The sequence below is a fragment of the Rasamsonia byssochlamydoides genome (assembly GCF_041956645.1).
Source record: "Rasamsonia byssochlamydoides strain NRRL 3658 unplaced genomic scaffold VTN77scaffold_68, whole genome shotgun sequence".
NCBI classification, from domain to species: Eukaryota; Fungi; Ascomycota; class Eurotiomycetes; order Eurotiales; family Trichocomaceae; genus Rasamsonia; species Rasamsonia byssochlamydoides.
The window spans coordinates 13,089-30,928 of NW_027192451.1; the positions used below are offsets into that span (position 1 = coordinate 13,089).

At 48.2% G+C, this 17,840-nt stretch overlaps 4 protein-coding genes across 4 annotated transcripts; 3 read left to right on the forward strand and 1 right to left on the reverse strand.

Moving 5' to 3' along the window:
- Window positions 1–236: 236 nt before the first annotated feature.
- VTN77DRAFT_7996 (uncharacterized protein) lies at window positions 237–1,299 on the forward strand (the record flags this gene model as incomplete). The annotated part of the gene is made up of 2 exons (XM_069424444.1): window positions 237–507; window positions 731–1,299. 2 exons carry the CDS (start codon window positions 237–239, stop codon window positions 1,297–1,299), a joined length of 840 nt encoding a protein of 279 aa, XP_069274866.1.
- A 2,711-nt stretch (window positions 1,300–4,010) lies between these two features.
- On the forward strand, window positions 4,011–5,897 carry VTN77DRAFT_7997 (uncharacterized protein; the record flags this gene model as incomplete). The annotated part of the gene is made up of 1 exon (XM_069424445.1): window positions 4,011–5,897. One exon carries the CDS (start codon window positions 4,011–4,013, stop codon window positions 5,895–5,897), a length of 1,887 nt encoding a protein of 628 aa, XP_069274867.1.
- Window positions 5,898–6,897: 1,000 nt separating this feature from the next.
- On the reverse strand, window positions 6,898–11,877 carry VTN77DRAFT_7998 (uncharacterized protein; the record flags this gene model as incomplete). Its single annotated transcript, XM_069424446.1, has 9 exons — window positions 6,898–7,312; window positions 7,376–8,474; window positions 8,539–8,851; window positions 8,916–9,869; window positions 9,930–10,173; window positions 10,226–10,569; window positions 10,625–11,076; window positions 11,126–11,208; window positions 11,270–11,877. 9 exons carry the CDS (start codon window positions 11,875–11,877, stop codon window positions 6,898–6,900), a joined length of 4,512 nt encoding a protein of 1,503 aa, XP_069274868.1.
- A 179-nt stretch (window positions 11,878–12,056) lies between these two features.
- VTN77DRAFT_7999 (uncharacterized protein) lies at window positions 12,057–12,351 on the forward strand (the record flags this gene model as incomplete). Its single annotated transcript, XM_069424447.1, has 2 exons — window positions 12,057–12,205; window positions 12,270–12,351. The coding sequence occupies 2 exons, from the start codon at window positions 12,057–12,059 to the stop codon at window positions 12,349–12,351; spliced, it is 231 nt and encodes a 76-aa protein (XP_069274869.1).
- Window positions 12,352–17,840: the final 5,489 nt, after the last annotated feature.

Below are 17,840 nucleotides of genomic sequence, written 5' to 3' on the forward strand. Positions count from 1 at the left end.
ATCGGTCCGATATCGATATCGACGAGTTCCTATTTATCTAGCTCTCCACTCCCTTCCACTTCCCTCCCCCGCGCTTCCCAAGGTTTCTCCGAACACTCTCCACCTCACCTACCGCACCTACCGCACCCCGAAGGGAAGCAGAAGAAGCTCACTCACTTCACTCCTTACGAGCTAGGAGACCAAGAAAAAGGGCCACTTGATTCAATTAATCTCAAGAAACAAGAAAGAGACAAAGGATGATGTCGAAACACCCCCCCTTCAAAGAAGTCGAAGCCTCCCGCCCGCCTTGGCGCGACGACGTCTCGCCGACGTACACACGCACCCGCAAACCGGACTGGAAGCCGGGCGAGGGCGCCAACGATGCTGCTGCTGCTGCAGCCAGCGAGAAGAAACACGTCGAGATCGACCCGTATGCGGAAGGGAGGGCGCCTGTGCTGAACTACAAGTTGCTCATCAGCGCGGTGATTCCGAGGCCGATTGGGTTTATGAGTACGAGGGCTAAGGATGGTATGTATAGTATACTACTACTCCGTAATGCACATCATCAGCCCTATCTTGGACCATACCTACCCATGCAATGCCATACCCAGGATTGAATTCATTCCATTCCCATCGAGATAATGATATGATATTCACCTTGGCGGATATACCTACTTACCTACAACTATCCACTTTACAATCTATACACTACGTGAAACCAGTTATGTATTGATACTAACTACCAGCACAGGAAAAACCAACCTCTCCCCCTTCAGCTTCTTCCAAGTAATCGGCTTCGACCCACCCCTCTTCATCTTCGGCATCACAGGCACTGCAACAGGCAAAGCTAAAGACAGCCTGCGCAACGTGGTCGAGACCGGCGAGTGCGTCGTGAACATCGTCTCAGAGCACTTCATCGAAGCGGCCAACTACACGTCCATCGACGCGCCGTACGGGGTGTCCGAGTTCGACCTCTCGGGCTTGCACATGGCTCCGTCGTCTGTCGTCGCCGCGCCGCGGGTGCAAGAGGCGATCTTCTCTGCTGAAGCCCGCCTCGTCGAGACGCGCGAGTACAAGAGCAAGATCGACCCCAGCCGCACGAGCTCTACGCTGCTTGTTGTCGAGGGCGTGCGCTTCTGGGCCCGCGAGGACGCTATTAACGAAGAACGTGACCGTCTTGATCCTGCCGTGCTGAGGCCGATGAGTCGCCTGGGCGGGATCTCGTATGGTCGGTTGACGGAGATGATGGAGTTGCCGAGGCCGGAGTGGGCGAAGTTGGAGGAGGAGGATAAGAAGAGGTTTACTGAGGGGAAGAGTTGAAGACTCTTTGTCAGGATTTAAATCTTAATCTTGCGATGAAGCTGGTTGGGTAGGTAGCTGGCTGATGATTCATTGATTGATTGATTTATTGATAGATAGATTAGATTAGATAGATAGATAGATAGACACGTTAATATATGACACGACACGACACGATACGACATGATATGAACTAGTACTCCGTACTAGTTCATAAATATCCACCACGAGCCCATTTTCCTGCAAAACCTTTATTTCTCAACAGATTATATGGTAAGGGTATTAGAAAAATATATTTTTAATTAGAAAATTAGTAAATCTAAATCTTTATGTAATAAAAACCTTTTGAATTAAATTATCATAAATATAAGATTTTTAACCATAAAAATAGACCAAATTTTCTCGAAATTTTCAACTATTAAAAATATAAATAATTAGACTATAGATTTAATCGATCAATATTTTTTTAATGAAAATATTCTTGTATATTAAGAAAATAAGCTATATAATTTTTTATTTAAAATGATGAATATTAAAGAGTTCATTTTTAGATATGATTTTTTTTAGGAAAATATGGACTAACTTTATCCTCCAAAAAAGTAGTTATTATAATTATAGGCTTCAGGTAAACAAATTTTCTATATAAAAAAATTAGTTTAACCAATTTTCTAACTCAAAATCTATTTTAAAATTACCCTTTATATATTGTGAAGGGCCAAAGCCTTGCTGTCTAGAAACTAGGAGCTCATAAAAAGGATTCGCTGGGGAAGGAAGAAATGAAGGAAGAGAGAGAAAGGCACGCGAGCTGTATCAACGGGAGTCATGTGATGAACAACAAATGGACCAATCAGAAGACGAGAGCAAAGCTGAGTCAGCAATATGGGCTTAGCCCGCAACATATATAATATATATTTTTGGAGAAACTGAGTCTGAAATATGCAGGTTTTGCAAAAAAAAAAAGGGCCCCATGGCGGAGACTTATGAAACCTAGCTGGATGTAATAGATGACAGCAAACCTAGTTGGTTAGGTAGTTATCTGGAATGATAAATAATGGCCTTAACACAGGGACATATTCTTTTCGTAAGTCATGATTCACCGAGTTAAAAGAGCAGGATAGAATCTGTCCAGCAGGTCGAGTTCCTGTGAGTGCTGTCAGATAGACAGAATATCTAGACGGGATATTAAAAGGAGAAAAAAAGAACAAACCCTGAGATCGCATCTCTCCAGTCGTGTGGTGTAGTTTATTACTGATCAGATCGAAGATCTCCAGCGAGGAGCCAATCAAACGCGCGTTTCCAGACGGCTTATCCGCGTTTTGAAACACACTGACTTCGGCAGCCAATTGCCTGCCCCTCTCTCCCAACTGCAGGTTATCGTCTGACTTCTGGACGCATCTATTCCAATCCTTGCGTCGCTCGTCGAGGAACTCAGACAAACTAGGGGTCGATCAGGATGGTGAATTGTCTGATCCTGCATCTTGGTGTGGGCCGTTTTGACCTGTCACCGGATAAACTGCAAGAACAGGCTGGCCAGCACAGCTGACATGGCTGATCACTCGCCACTGGAGTCTCTCCGATAGGTGCAGCCATTCTCGCGGCCTGAAACGAGATGAACAGCAGAAAATCGTCCATCAGTCACTCGATGCCAAGGCTTCAGATACCTTGACGCTTGCTGCCACCAGTCACCATGTGGCTGGCAAGTGAGGTTTCACTTGAGCATTCTCTGGATTTTGGGCTTCAGTGCACTACTTCTTCTTTTTCCCTTATGAACCATCCATTCTCTCCTTCAGACTGCAATCTGTGTTGCTTAATGCTTCACATTCTGTGAAATTCAGTTCTTCTCGGAGCTGGCTGGGCCTGCACCGTTATATTCTTTCCTCACTCTCTTCTTATGGAGTGTTCTTCCATTCGTTATCCAATCACGAATTTCACTGTTGACCAATTTCATTCAACACGCTGTGTAGCCAGCCTGGCATTGAACAATAAACAATAAACAATAAACAATAAACAGTAACATTGTTACTGCCTCCTTTCTCTTTCAGTCTGACCTACCCACTACGACTGTCGTTGATTATTTTCGCCTGTACTGGCAGCAAAACTCCAACATTCTCGAAGACTCTGGGTAATTACCTGAATATCGCCTCTCTTTCCCAGTCCTAGAATAAATTTTGTGTACAATCCAGGTGCGTACGTTATTTTAGTGGATGACAGAATCTGCCAAGTCATACTAACCTGGCGTTTACCTATCGCAGATAGCGGATTCTCTTTTCTGCTCGTCTGAGTCGAACCTGGTGATATCTTTGGAATTCAAAGACAGCTAGCCCAGACTGCAAGTGTCAGCGCGTTGGATGATCCCCGAAAACTACTAGCATCTTGCCATTTATTCTGCACCGGGATTCTTATTCTATCCATACGTGGAGAGAAACTGGGTCGGCCCGACAAGCGTCTCCGCATTCCTGTCGTTTCCGCATCCACCGGAATCCCGCATCGTATGCGTTCGGAAATCGAGGTAAGCTCATTCCAATTCATTCAATTGGTTCGCAATTCAAAATTCCCAGCGTCATCCTCTGGAGTGGCCCGTCCATCATCGTCTGTTGCGGCTTCTTGTGACGTTCTCTCTGATTGTTTGTTCAGTTGATAAACAATACCTTACGCTGGACGTAACTTGCTTTGACTGAAGGGCACCGGAATTTGATTCCTGGTTATTATTGTGTTGTTGAGGTTCCGTTCCAATGAGTGCCTCTTCGGGGCAGTATGCCCAATCGCATCAGAACCTCACCTACGTGTTTGAATACTCCAGAGGGTTGGACGGTGTCGACATTCCCCGAGATGTTCTCATCACCCGGATAATATGTGCCAGTCTGGGCTTCGTTGCCGCCGTGGTCTTCTGTGGACGTCTCGTCCAGATGAGCAATGCATACTTACGCCATATCAGCTGCCTGGCGGCCTCTCGCAGACGGCAATTATTCTGGAGTGTGGAAGGGTCCAGTCTCTGGCCCAGAATCAAGAAGCATCTCATTTATGCGCCTCTGGGGAAAAAGAGACATAACCGGGAAATCCAGCTTTCAATCGCTACCAATATGGGGACGGTGCCTTCCCGATTTCACACCATCCTGATCGGGCTGTACATCGTGAGCCAGATTGCTTACTGTGGCCTGCTGGATTATGCTGTCAATGAGAAACCGGCTCTGATCGCTGAACTCCGCGGGAGAACAGGAACGCTGGCAGTGCTGAACATGGTGCCTCTCTTCATCCTGGCAGGACGCAACAACCCGCTCATTTCGCTCCTCCATGTCAGTTTCGACACCTACAACCTCTTCCACCGCTGGCTCGGCCGGATTGTGGTGGTCGAGGCAATCACGCACACGGTGGCTTGGTCGATCAATGCGGTCGACGAGCAGAACTTGGCAGACGCCCTCGATCGGATCCGCACCACACCCTTCTTCTTCTGGGGCGCCGTGGGGGTGTTGTCGATGGGTTTCCTGCTCTGTCATTCTCCGTCGCCAATCCGGCACGCATTCTACGAGACGTTCTTGCATCTCCACCAGCTCACGGCTTTGTTGGCGCTACTCGGGGTCTACATGCATCTGAACCTGGATTCCTTGCCCCAGTTCTGGTGGGCGAAGGTGATTGTATCTGTGTGGGCTCTGGAGCGCAGCGCCCGGTTTCTGCGTCTGCTGTATCTCAATTTCTCTCTCCGGGACGGCAAAACTAGAGTCATGGTCCAGGCTCTGCCGGGCGAAGCGTGCCGGGTGACCTTCTATCTTCCACGCCGTGTTCACATCGGACCCGGAAGCCATGTCTTCGCGTACTTTCCCAACATCTCACTGTGGATGTCGCACCCATTCTCCGTCGCCTGGGTCGAGCCCAGCAGCTGCGTCACACCCCCAGCTCATCCTGTGGATTGGTTGAACCGCGGGCCTAGCCCTGCCAGAAGTCCTGCCACCAGCCCATCCCGTCTGGAGAAACAGGATTTCAACATGGACCGCCCTTATGACAGCGGCATGCAGCAGCCCACGACAGTCTCGCTGATCATCGCAGCGCGAACAGGCATGACGCGGCAGCTGTACAACAAAGCGATGAGCTCGCCTTACCAGACTCTATACACATCAGGGTTCATCGAAGGACCATACACCTCAGGGCCCTCCTCGCTAGGCAGCTACGGAACAGCGATCCTCTTCTCCGGCGGCGCCGGCATCACGCACCACCTGCTGCACGTGCGCGACCTACTCCTGCGCGCCGCCGACGGCTGCGTCGCCACACAGCGGATCTACCTGATCTGGTCGGTGCGCCACAGCGAGTGTCTGGGCTGGGTGCGCCAGTACATGGACCAGATCCTGCAGCTGCCGAACCGGCGCCAGATCCTGGTCATCAAGCTGTTCATCTCCAAGCCCAAGAGCAGCCACGAGATCGTCTCGCCCAGCGAGACCCTGCAGATGTTTCCCGGTCGGTGCCGGCCGGACGTCGTTCTGGACGAGGCGCTTCCCAAGCGTGTCGGTGCGACGGTCGTGTCGGTGTGCGGACCGGGCGCGTTCGCAGATGAAGTCCGTGCCGCGGCTCGTAAGAATATTGGCAGGGGGATGGCGGTGGATTTTGTGGAGGAGTCGTTTACGTGGTAGGAAGTCAGAATCAACCAGGATCCAATCTTCAAACTAGATTAAACCAGATCTGAGCTGTTCTGTTAACAACACAAATCAATAGACCATGATGAATAGATACAGTACAATTTTTGATTTTTGTTTCTTACTTGCTCTACTCTATCTTGACATCATTCTGCTTCTTCTGTATGTATGTACTGTACATGCCCATACAAACATACTTACATACATACATGCCTGCATCCTACATCTAGCATCCTGCATCCCATGTCTCCGGAGCTTCTCTTCGTGCCTGTTGTCTGAGAAGATCTTTTCATCCATCCAATCATATCTCATATCTAGACGAGATCAGATACTGCTCTGCTATACCTCTCTCTGTCTGTCTATGTCGATTTCTATATCCATTTCTGTAGATGAAATTGACCAAACAAAGAACAAAAAAAAATGAAGTAATGCTGTATAGTCAGTCTATCTATCTAAGGGGTCTATCTGTCTATTTGTCTGTCTATCTGACACTCTGACTGGGGAAAAAAAAAGAAATGAAAATATGAGATGAAAAGAAAAAAGGAGTGCAGAATTAGAAAATCAGCAAAACAGAAAACAACAAGATACGGTGTAAGGACCAGAGAAACTGGGTAGGGTGTAAACACGGGGAAAAAAAGAAAACAGGTAATTAAATATGACAGCGAATAAGAAGAAGAAGCAAAAAAAAAATCAAATTACAAGAAAAAAATTGAATCAAATCAGATGGAGGGAGAAGGAATGAATGAATGGAGCTTCTTCGACCTGGTTCTGGTTTACGTATTGAGGTCAAGGGAACGGTAGAAAGTCAGTCAGTCAATATTATTTCGAACAGTCAGCTTGATTGATTGTTGCTGAGATCGATTTCCCAAAGTCAACCGTTGTCAGTCAGAGCATTGTGCCTCAATTCCAAACTCAAGAGGCCATTTCAGGTCCGAGAATGCCGTCGATGTTTCGGATCTCGTTATTGTTGGCTCGCAGTTCTCGCGCAAGGGAATCTTCACTCCTTCTTACCCTTCCCCTTCGGCACCCTCGCCAGCCAGTACAGGAACACCGCCCCGACAGTATTGAAGGCGATGTACACCCACATGAGACCGAAATTACGCCACGCCTGGCTGAACTCACTCGACACGCTCGCCAGGAAGGCGTCGGTGCTGGACATCTGACAGAACCCGCAGTTTGTCGTAGCGTCTGGGTTGGCGACGTAGCCGCCACGGAGCTGCATGTATGGACCCATGTATTCCTGGCAGGTTTGGTTGTTCGGGGGGTTGAAGTGCAGCAGTTCGACGGTCTCGCAGACTACGTTTGTTCCAGAAACGGCGGTCGATAGCATGGCGGAGACGAGATAGGTGAATGGCGAGACGCGATACATGAAGATCCAGAATCTGGGGAGGGCTTGGGGGCTTGCGAGGACACTGCATGCAAGTCGATGTTAGCTTAGTGAAACGAAAAAGAGGAAGTAGACGAAGGAAACTGACCCGCAAAAAATCAACGTCAGCGAGAACAGCAGGTTGGCCAAGTTTCCACCCGTTTCTGCAACCTCGATGCCAGCAATGACCATGTGCGCGAACGTCGATGTGAACAACATAAACGACCAGATCAACAGAAACATAAGGCCGCCGCGCTCGGTCACAGCGTGGGTCGGCTCCGCATTGCGATACAGCCCGATGGGGTAGTAGTAGCAGAAATACATCAACACTGCCATCAGCGTGTTCCACGGCAGCTCGACCAGGATGTTCGCCATCATGAACGCCTTCCACGAGTACGTCTTTGAAGGACGCTCCCGCACCTCGTATAGCGAACGCTGCGTGACGAAGTTGGGCATGATCTGCTGGACAAGATTTCCAAAAATTGTCATCAGCATGAAGACGCTGAACATCTGGTTCTGAAGCCCCTGGAGACTGTTTTGCGCCCGAAAGAAGGAAAACCCAATGAAGAGTGTCGTGCAGATGCATAGTGCGGCTTTCGAATAGATGTACGACGGCGTCCGCCAGTACTGGGAGAAAATCCGGAGCAGGCATTCCCGCAATTGCACGCTGAACGGAGCCGCAAACTCTTGGTAGTCAGCCGGGTCGGCAGAGGCGGCTGCCGTGCTCTCTTTCTGCGAGAGCGTCGATTTCAGTTCCGCCAGATGCTCGCGAACAGCTTTGCGCTCGGGGCTGTTCCGCCAGACCGCCGGCCAGTCGATATCGCTATGTGATCCCGGTGCAGCACCGATGACTTCGAGCATCCACTCGGCAGGGTTTGCCCCTGCAGGCAGGGGAGGGGCGCCGTTCCGTTCGAAGTAGCTCGCGAGTGTCGAGGAATTTTCACCAATTTCTCCAAAGTACACCGTCTTACCCCCCTTGGCGAGGAACAGCAACCGGTCGAATCGCTGGAAAAGCATCGCAGAGGGCTGGTGAATGGTGCAGAGGATTGCTTGGCCGTGCTTTGTCAGGGTGTCGAGCAGATCCAGAATCGACCATGCGGTCTGACTGTCCAAGCCAGAAGTGGGTTCGTCGAGGAAGAGCAGAAGCTGTGGTTTGGCTGCAAGTTCGACCCCGATAGTGAGACGCTTCCGTTGTTCAACGTTGAGACCTGTCAGCTGTCAGATAGGGAATTTGGAATATTACGGAAGAAACGTGTGTATGTATGTACATACCTTCACCCGGCACACCAACAACAGCATCGGCATATGCTTCCATTCCCAGCAGCTTAATGACCTCTTCCACATAGTCGAGCTTTTCCTGGCGGCTCACGCTGGCAGGCTGTCGAAGGAGGGCGCTGAACTGCAGCGCCTCGCGGACGGTCGTCGTCGAAAGGTGAAGATCCTGTTGCTGCACATAACCGGTTTTGCGCTGAAACGACTGATCCCTTGGACGACCGTCAACAAGCATCTCACCTGTCACCACACCCATGGTGACGCGGGTTGCGAGAACATCCAAAAGTGTTGTTTTACCGGCGCCAGAAACACCCTGTTCGAGTCAGAAGGGTCCAAAAGACTTCAGAAAGACTTCAAACGTGATATCATTCACTCACCATCAAGGCAGTACAGGTACCAGGCTTCACCCACCCGTCGACATGATCCAGGATCCGCCGAGGTTCACCCTTGATTTTGATATCATAGCACACGTCCTGCCAGTGGAAGATGGCTGTCTGCCGCTGGATATTGGCGGTCGTTCCTTGCCCGTGGGTGTCTTCCGTCTTCTCAGCCGGGACTGGTCCACGATGGACTTCAACGTCATCAGATCCCTTGCTCATGGCCGCAGGTTGGTGACCACGACGGAATAGCAGCACTTCACCCTTGGACTTAGCCTCGGAGATATATTCAGTTCCGAGAAGATACGTGATCATGAAGAAGAACATGAATCCGAATATGATACCCAAATTCCTCCACAGGTGGCTGTAGGAATACTGAAAGCTCTGCTCGAGATAGGCATCACCCGAAACCAACAGCGAACCTGCAGTAGCACCGACTGTAGAGCAGATCTTGTTAGCAATTGGGAGGTTGTCATAGTCGCCACCTGACGGAATGAGCTGCTCAGGAGAGCAGGGAAACGTCCGGTTATGGAATTCGTTAACCATGAAGCTCTCAAAAGCGTACGAGATCGGGTCGATGTAGTTGATCCAGCGAGACCAGCCCAGCATGTTCCTCGTAGGAATGGTAAAACCGGTATAAATGACCAGTGCGAGTATGAGCAAGGCTGCAGGTGCCAGGGCCTGGCTCAGGGTCCGAGAAAATGCGGCCACGGTCCGGAAGATCATCGACATGGTCAATGTGATGACAATCGAGAACAACCAGAAGGTGAAGAATGCCCGGGGCTCACGGCGAAGGTTGGTCATGAAATAGAGTGTGATGTTGAACGTCACGGAATTCAGGAGCTTATAGGGCATATCACAGAGCATGGACGCAATCGCTTCTGCGAAAGGATGATACAATGCATAGCGAGCATGCTTTTCAACAATGGGACGTTGTGCATAAAGTGTCAAAATCTGCTCGACGTTAGCATCGTTTACTGATCTAGAAGCAAGAGTTATTATTAGGTCACGCACCTCGAGAGCACTAGAGAACGCATTCAGCAAAACCGCAAAGAACAGGAGGGCCCCTCTGCTGTAGAAACTGGAAGTGTCATCGCGGAGATTATAAAAGACACTGCCGATGATGAGAGCCATAATAAAGTTACCGATCAGCTGAGTGAGCGTCAGAGACGCATCCCTCCTCAGACGTTGAAAACCACGGACGACACACAGGTTGACTTGTTGCATCACGGAGAGCGTGTACGGAGACTTGACCCGTCTGTTCAGATCATCAGCAGGGTGGTCCAAGACAAGTCACGTATAGAACTCACTGGTGTTTCGCTTGTTGTGCTCGGCGGGACTCGATGAACTTATCCAAAGATTCGCCACCAATCGGATACTTGTCTTCGTATTCTCTGATCTCCTGCATCAACTTGGCATGGGCATCGCTGTTCTTCCAGGCTGCCGCGAATTCGTCGGGAGTTCGAGGCACCTTGTTCTCATAACCCGGCTTGACAATGCGTTCAGATGGGCTGGTGAGAGAAGTCAAAAAGTCGGGTGTGGTCTGCCGCTCGGGACAGACGAAACCCATGTTAGTGAAGAATTCCTTGGCCTCGTTGATACGGCCGAAATAGATCTGTCGACCTTCGTAGAGGACGGTCACTTTGTCGAAAACCTGGGCGGAAACCGGATTAGACAGTTGCATGGATGACCCTCACGGATGAACTCACATCATAAGCACTCTGCGGAGCTTGGTAGATGGCGACACACGCCGTGGTGCCGAAATAGTTGGTGGTTAATCTCAGCGTCTTGCAGAATTCAAGGGCATTGGCACTATCCAGGCCACGGGTGCTGTTGTCCCAGCATTGTAATGGGCTCTGGTTCAAGGTGGCCTCGGCAATGCTCACACGCTTGCGCTCTCCGCCACTGACTCCCCGGATATAGTCGTTGCCGACTCGGGTGTTGATCGTATGGCTGAGGCCGAGCATGGCCATCACAACATCTCTCATATGATCCGCATATAATTTCCTCGATACACCGGGCAAGCGGTTTCGTGGCGCACGCGCGAGGGCAGCAAAGGTGAGGGTCTCTCCGACGGTCAATTGGGGGAAATGAACATCGGTCTCCGCGGTGTAGATGGCTTCACCTCGGAACTGCGTGTGCATCTGCTTGCCAGAAATTCCTATACTTCGTCAGTCCTATCATACTGAAAATAGTTCTCTCTATTTTACCTTCGTAATTCAAGTACGATGTGTCATCCAAATAGATACCATTCATCTCGCCTGCAATGGTCTTTAAGAGGGTTGAACAACCACTACCAAGAAAAAGAATTAGCAAGCCTGTTAGCGTCTTCCTCTCAAGCGATATCTGCATACCTGCCAGGTCGTCCCAGGACGATCAACATCTCTCCACTTTTGACCAGACCGTCAAAGTCCCGCAGAATCTGGATCTTTTGCTTCCCTGTTCCCGTCAGAGAGCGGAACAGGTTGCCGATCTCCAAGGGGACGTTGCCCACATCTTTCTGATAGTCCGTTGGGCTCCCGAAGCCGTGAACACCGAGATTTCTAAAGGCCACTCCGGCTGTCCGTCGCGGGTATCTCTCCGGGTCGCGCGATTGAATGGCGCGCAGCGCCTTCATCCAGTTGCGGGGACTGAAATCGGGGCTATGGGGGTTGAGAGTAGGATCCTTCTCGAAATCGAGGAACGGATTCGGGATCTCGCCTTTGGTCGAATAATGTGTCGACTGGCGAGTCAGCTGACGGGCCAGCCGACTGACTTCGGCCTCGACAACGCTGGCATTGCCAACCTCGTCGTGTCCTTTTTCGAGGACAGTCTCGCCCGTGTACACGCTCGCTTCTTCCCCATGGCGAGGGGCTTCCAGCCGGGTTCTAGATTCATTATCTGTCTCCTGCTGTTGACTTCCATTCCCTCTGACCGCGCTTGCCGGATTCAGATTGGGGTTTATTGTCCCCAGAAGAGACATGGTGGAAACACCTGTCTGCACAATTCACTAGGAAGAACGATTGGGGATTGACATTCAGAACAAACAGCAACTTTGAAAGAAGATCGGGGAGGATGGAGGAATTAAAATAGCGTACAGATAAAAGAACATTGAGATCAGATCTATTATCTACATATAGTTCGACAAAGGATCGACGCTGTATGGAGTACCGACCAAAGAATCGGCTCGTCCGGGAGGGTACAGCGATCCGACTCAGTGCTCCGTCTTCCCTATTGGCATCTTGTTCGGAAGCTGCAAGGTCCGCTCCATGGCGGAACTACGAGTACGGAGTACTCCCGTACAGTGTATGGTAAATACGGCAATCTGATAAGGAGGAAACCCGTTCTAGAAGCTGATCTGGAGGTTACTTTTAGTCTGTCGTGTGATTGGCTGAAATTGATGCGGCTCGCGGAGAGGGAGATCTCCGGGACGGCGGCGGGGGGCATGATTGGCTGAGACCTGCCAGGAACTTGGACCATCCGAAGCCGGTCCATTTCAGCCATTTTCAATACGGCTCGGATGTCTGCTGTTCCGGCCGGGTTTCCTGCTCCCGAACCCTAATTACTAATTACAGGTAGTCCGTACTAACTGACAAGTACGGAGTAGATGCCTCGTTATTGTTCAAAATATACAGATGTCATGCATTAGCAGTCAGAATCTTGCATCTCAATTCCAAATTTATTGACGTCAATTCTTGAAATCTCAGGTCATGTCCTTTGCAGGCTCCTTGTAGGACAACTCGATGGGAGATCCCCACGATCTCCAAACTCCGGATCCCGCGGGTCCCGTTGCACAATGCAGCACATTTCCATTATGCCTACACTCAGTAAACCCGATACAATTATGCAAGAATCTTGCACATGGACGAAAGGACTAGGACTGCCGACGAATTTTCGTCACAGCTATTATTATCATGGACAGAGAAATTCCTTAAATTATCACAAGTCTACCTTACAGGTCTCACTTCGCTTGATTAGTTTGAATTTTGATGAGAAAATATCTGCCTGTTCTACTAGACTATTGGCCTACCTACTGTAAGTAGGTTTTTTTTTTCTTAAATCATCTACTTCCTAGACGCAAGAATAATGTCATTATAACAAAAAATAAAATAAAATAAAATAAAATAAAATAAAATAAAATAAAATAAAATAAAAACGCCCACACCTGGGTTCTTCAAGGGAAAACCCACAGTACGAAAACCCCCACAAGGCAACGCCTTGGTTCAAGGCGGACAGGGGATTTTGCTACACGATCATAACGTGTTTAACAGGCAACCCCCAGCGGGCGAGGTCGAACTACCCACTTAGCCAGGGGCCCCACACTTTATCGATGGTAGATATGTATGGATATACCTAGAGTTTAGGCAGGCAGGGTGGGCTTCAGGCTGCAGGCAGACAAGAGGTACAGTACCTAGGTAATAGCTTCGCCTACAGTCGGGGTTCGGTTCCTTGGAGTACATACATAACCATATACCTAAGCTGGAAGATTGGTGTATTTTGTACAGGTTGATGATCATCATTCCCTATGATGTTGTAGCCCTCGACTCTTGACTGCTCCAGGATGTGAATCAGGATTCTTGAATTCCAGGATTCAAGTGAATTAATGTCGATATCAGTCACTTTGTTCCCTTTATTCACAGCAAGATGTTACGCAATCTCCACCTGCTCTTTGTCTGTATTCACAGTATGCTTTTCAGTCTGGTGCATAAATTTGCTATCTTTTCCTGTCCATCTTTCCAATTTCTTCCTCTTTTCTTGTTCCCAGCTTCTTCTCATCTCGATTATATATACCCAAAACTGAACTCGATCAATGGTTTAATATACTCTTATCTTTCATTACGCTTGTTTTGTTCTAGCGGATCTAATCCAAACCCTACACATATACATATATCAAGTTGGCCTTATGGTCTGTGCTCTTGGAAAGCTACAGATTATTCAAGACTCGTGGATTTGCTTGCTGCTGATACCTCTGGAAATGATCCCGAATTTCGATATGTCAGATCCGATGGCTCTTCAAGGGCCAGCTCCTGCGCTTTAAACGCCAAAAGAAAATGCAGGAGGGAGGACACGGAGAAGACAACTGGATACTCAGGAACCCACTCCTGACATTCAAGAGCACACGGTCAAAATCGGAATCACTCCTGCATGAGAAAGACAGCAGCTTTCGCCGAGATATCGACATTTCTACGGCTGTTGAGGAGGCCGTTTCATACGGTAAATTCCGACAGTAATAAGCAAGACTCCTCCGAAGTATGATACTGATATCAGTGAAATATCCACTCCCCTCAAAGAACGGGGCCAGAATCAGGAACCAGCCATGATTCAGTGTCGTGGAATATTTGACGCTGATAGCCCAGTAAGTGCCCCGTTCCTCTGGTTGTGGAAGAATAGGCAGCTGACAGTTTCAAACCGCGAACATATAGGATCTGCATTCTGCACTCAAAGTCGCAAACGCTTCCAACATTGCGCCATTGAATGGAACTCAAGAACCACGATGCAACAGCATCATTTTTATGCAAGCGCAAGGATTACACTCATGGATCACTCGAGAGTGGCATGCAGTTCCTATTAGCGACAGCAGCTTTCCTGTCCAATATACGAGCGTTGGGAAAGGTTTAACGACACCGTACATGTACATACCCAGCAGGATACAGTATTTCTGACTGTGTATACATACCAAGGCCTCACCACTATCAGTGCCTGCGCCGCCTTTGAATGGCAATCTTCACTTGTTGGCTGAGTTCATCCCATGGCCAGGTCGTTTCGTGGCAGGGTCGATGACCCGGCAAAGTTCTAGTCTGTTTCGATTTCAAAACACTCAAGAGATGGCGAGAATGACTTCGAAGAGCAGTCAGCGGTCGCAAGGCCGATGAAAAATGCGATGAAAAAGGAGAGTACACCCAGAAGGAGTTTGTTAATAGCCCTCGAAAATCTCGAGATGTCAGAAGCTGATCCAACGGTACGCCTTCGAGAAGTCCGGAAGTGCTTGGAACTAACTCGCTCGCAAGGCGCGTGAATACATACCATTGACTCGCCAATGAAGTCATCCACACCTTTTCGTTTAATCTGATATCCTCAGACCCCGAAGTAGCCATCTCTTAAGATATCGTCCGCGCTCTGCAGGCTCGATTGTTCCCGATATCAGATATGGGCTACGCAAATGCCATGTTTTGGAGTTGAACTGGAGCTCCTCATTGTGTTTGTGTCACTGATTGCGGGTTATGTGCCAGCTGTGATGGATGTGTCAACTCCTATCAGGAGAGACGAAGTCGAGAATATAAAACATCACACAGCCATCATACTCGCCTATTGGTTGGTTGTTCTCCCTCGTTCCCAACAGAGTTGGCCATTTTCGAATTCCAGAAAACCCTCGCAATCCGGGCGTACTCATATCTGGTCTAACTGACGATTTTGTTGGAAACGGTGTCCCATCTACTCGCATTCCTGAGGACAGACGATCTGGATCTATAACAGGGTACCATCTATTACCCTTATTCCAGGTCGCAATGCGGCTCACCAAGAGCATCCATAAGGCGCGGTTCAATGGAATCCCTGTGGCTTGATCAATTCATCCAATATTCATCTTGCAAATGACTCTGTCATCGCCAAAGAAAAGCCAGAATCTATTATAGATCCAACAAAGGCTCTAGGGGTTCTCAAAGCATTCTCCTTAATCACGGAAGGCCTGGTAACAAGCCCCAGAGCATAAACGGACTCATCGACGGAGGCTTTTCGGAGACAGGCGCCGTACAGGAGAAACTTCATCGGCATGTCTACAACGTCCAAGGAACTCTCCCAAGGAAAGGTTGGCTAGAATGGAAGCCCCAAAACAGAGACCAGAAGATTGATTGGGTTTGGTGTCCAATCCTATGCCATTGGAACCAGAAGATACACACCAAAGCGGCCCATCCATTCGCATACATGCATGGACAGGACACAATGGATGTGGTATTCGACAAGACAAAATCACAGAACTTTTTTTGAGCTCATTTTGAGCTCCATATCTCATCATATATCGAAGAATTATCCCTGAACTGCCAAAACATGTGCCCATCAACTTACTGAACTTGGAGTCAGGTCTGGATCAGCAAGATCCCCGAGAAAACAAGGTCCGCATTACACTCATCGTCTCATGGAACCCATTGGTTTCGTTTGTGACCGGATTGAACCCAAGTCCACAAAGAACAAGGTTATTCGATGAGGAGGGAAAAGAGCTTTCTTATGCGTCAAGCTTGACAAGACGGAAGAGGATAATCCACGGATAAGCTACACAACAGTAGACAGCACCGGCACCTATCTCAATTCAAAATTCATTGTGCTAGGAGAAGGAATTTCCTCCAAGAATTTTCTGGCAATAGCAATGAAAGCTTATAATGGTTTTTCCAGAGCCATTTTGGATTATAATTATTGCTTTGAGCTAAAAATGAAAAAAAAAAATTAAGGAAAGCTACAAAGACAATGGGAGTAGCACATAATGAAGTGCATGTTTGCATATTTCAATTCTATTTAATGGCCTAAGGGAACAACATAAGTAGACATGATTTTCCCTAACAATCTAACTAGATATACCATGGTCTAAGTCTTATTACCCCACTGCTCATTGTGCCAGCTGATCGTGCCTACCTTTACCTTACTAACCATATGGACCCTGATAAAGGCCCAAACAATCATGTTTCTAAATCAGACTTAAATACTACTACTGATTTAGATAATGGTGGATCTGCTGATTTGCCTAAAATAATATTGCCTTCTCTAGTTGATCCTTTAAAAGACTCCTAGTTTGACTTGCTCAAAAATTGCAATTAGATAGAGCCCTGAACTGGCAAGGACACAAGCAAACACCCAGACAAACAAACAAACACGTGCCATATATCCCACTCTCATATTGAACCCTACAACAAATCTGGGGCCTGTGGCCTAGTCGTTATGACTAGCTAGGCTTGAGCATGGTCCCGCCTGCCAGCTGCAGGCTCCAGTTCGATCCCCTTCCTTCTCGACAAGAAATAATATTCTCCTCATATGACGAGGCCGGGGATCCATAGTAAAACCCATGCCCGCCAAAGGCGCAGCGGGGTTTTCGTAGCACCTTCACTTCTCGAAAGAGAATGCCGAGGATGTGGGCTTTTTTATATCGTTCTTTTTTTTTTGTTTCTCTTTTATCTGTATATATGTTCCTGCTTGACGAGTGTCTTGTATACAGCACAAGTGTTCAAATAGAGAGCAGTTTTTTCTATCATAAAACCTATTTGACTTTTCTGTAACAACTTTGATTTTATATTCAATTACAACAAAAGTTATGTATTTTAATTGCCTTGCCTGTTTACTAAAAGTTTACATATTGGTTTTCTCTTTATACAGTATGGAAGCTGTGCTTTTTTTTTTCACAGCAGCAAACTATTATGCCTCCATAGTATTCCCACATAACACCTGCCCACACCAACTATCATGTATGCTAGCGCCCATAGATACGGTTTCTGACTTCATCATCAATCTGACATTGTTTGCAACACACACAGTCGACTTTCAGCCCACAGAGGCTAGATTGGCTTTGCCATAATGTTGCCTTGCCTGGTTGCATCGGTTTTATTAACTTTATACTACATACATGGGACCAGATGGAGTTGCTTAAGCAAATCCCCGTCCCATCCCATACTTCTATTGTTGGACTGAATATTACTCCGTCATTGCGGTTACTACAAGGAAGTTATCTGAATGTCTCCACGCAGCGGTATAAATCTGCAATTGCAGGATTGGAGTAGTAGTTGCCTCAAATTTACTATGAGAGAGCTCACCACAGGGCGCATCACTCACAAGTCCCGTCTGGGGCCGCTCAACCCTTCTTCTCTTGGAAGAGGCATCAAGCTACCTAACCTACCGCTGTTCATTCCCCCTGACGATGAGTTCGAGAACTAGGAGATATATATGTGCCAGCACATATGCATACTT